General features: G+C 36.4%; 1 protein-coding gene across 1 annotated transcript in view; it reads left to right on the forward strand.

The window, feature by feature from the left end:
- KDSR (3-ketodihydrosphingosine reductase) overlaps positions 1-1,337 on the forward strand; it is a 45,980-nt gene that overhangs the window by 6,590 nt on the left and 38,053 nt on the right. Inside the window, exons 2-3 of the mRNA XM_019657688.1 lie at positions 173-209; positions 1,082-1,138. Of these exons, the coding sequence (XP_019513233.1) occupies positions 173-209; positions 1,082-1,138 (94 nt within the window). The remainder of the gene's footprint in view (positions 1-172; positions 210-1,081; positions 1,139-1,337) is intronic.

The raw sequence follows: 1,337 nt of genomic DNA on the forward strand, positions 1-1,337 counted from the left end.
GTCCACAATTTCTTTTTAAAATCAAGAAAAGCAGAATGAACTGCCTTTTATTTATACCCTGACTTCTCTGACCGTGAATTTGCCTTGGCATTGACGCCACTTGACAAGAATGGAAACGCAACTTGAATAAGATGGCATTTTGTGCGATTTAAACCACGACGATGTTTGCCAGGAGACAGGTGAAAAGGGAGCAGCGGAGGCCCCGCACTGTGAGTGTCAGTAGCTCGTGCGGGGGTCCTTGCGTGGCTGCAGGTGAACGAGCAGCTGCGCCTTTGGCGTTGAGAAATCCATTATCTTCTAATGTAATTTTTTTATTGTGATTTTGGCGAAGTCAAGTTGTATATATCTTTATTGATAGAACAATATTATTTTATTATAGAACGAAGGGTTACCCTCCCCTTTTGTTCTCTTCTGCTGTCGGCATGTATTTAAATTACATCTTTCATGGCAAATGAAGACACTGTAAACCAGTATGTGTCTTCTTGAAAATGAGTGAAACAAGCAAAATTGAGACCTTGGAAAAATTACTCAGTTACATGGGTAGCTTTGTGTGTCTTAAGAGTATTTTTGAGAGTAGCCAGGCATAGAATCACTGGGTCCACCTGAAAAGTGATTTTTACTGTAGATGCTTTTATAGTAGAGGAGGAAAATATTGGAGTATCTCTTACAAAGGCACTCTTGACATGGAAGCACATGTACCCTTAAGTTTGGGAAGCATTGCATATCCATATGGTTCTTCTTGGTGATGTCAGATCAAAACACTGATTAGAATTGATAGGGTAACCATCAGCAATTAATACTGTTAATCGGGATTTTGAAGGTCACTTATTTTTCTTTTATCTTTTTGTGCAGTAAATTTAAAAACTTGCTATTACTTAGCCGTAGCTTAAGCTTAGCATACTTGACAGCTTCTTTCTTTTGTAGACTGTGGCCCATTGCTGTGCAGCATAGATGCTGTCTTGTGTGTTTTCTTGAATTTAATAAAAACTTATACAAATAATAATTGATTTTTCTCTCTTTTTAAATGAACAAGCAGACAAATAGACAATCACTAGAACTAATTGTTCTCTGTTCCTTTCAGGACAGGCTCCTGCAGGCAAAGAAAGAAATTGAAAAGCACTCAATTAATGATAAACAGGTAAAAATCACTGTCTTCTTGATGCATTTTCTGTACGAATCAATGTAGCTGTATGAAGGTCAAAAAGGGTTACTTCAACTGAATAGTTCATTGAAAGATGTAAGACTTTCCAGATTAAAATATGTATTAGATTGTTTTTAAAAAGGTGAAATTATCTGAATTGTCTAGAATTTCAGATTCTTAAAAAAATGTATAGACT

The sequence above is a fragment of the Hipposideros armiger genome, unplaced genomic scaffold, assembly GCF_001890085.2.
Source record: "Hipposideros armiger isolate ML-2016 unplaced genomic scaffold, ASM189008v1 scaffold_278, whole genome shotgun sequence".
Classification (NCBI taxonomy): domain Eukaryota; kingdom Metazoa; phylum Chordata; class Mammalia; order Chiroptera; family Hipposideridae; genus Hipposideros; species Hipposideros armiger.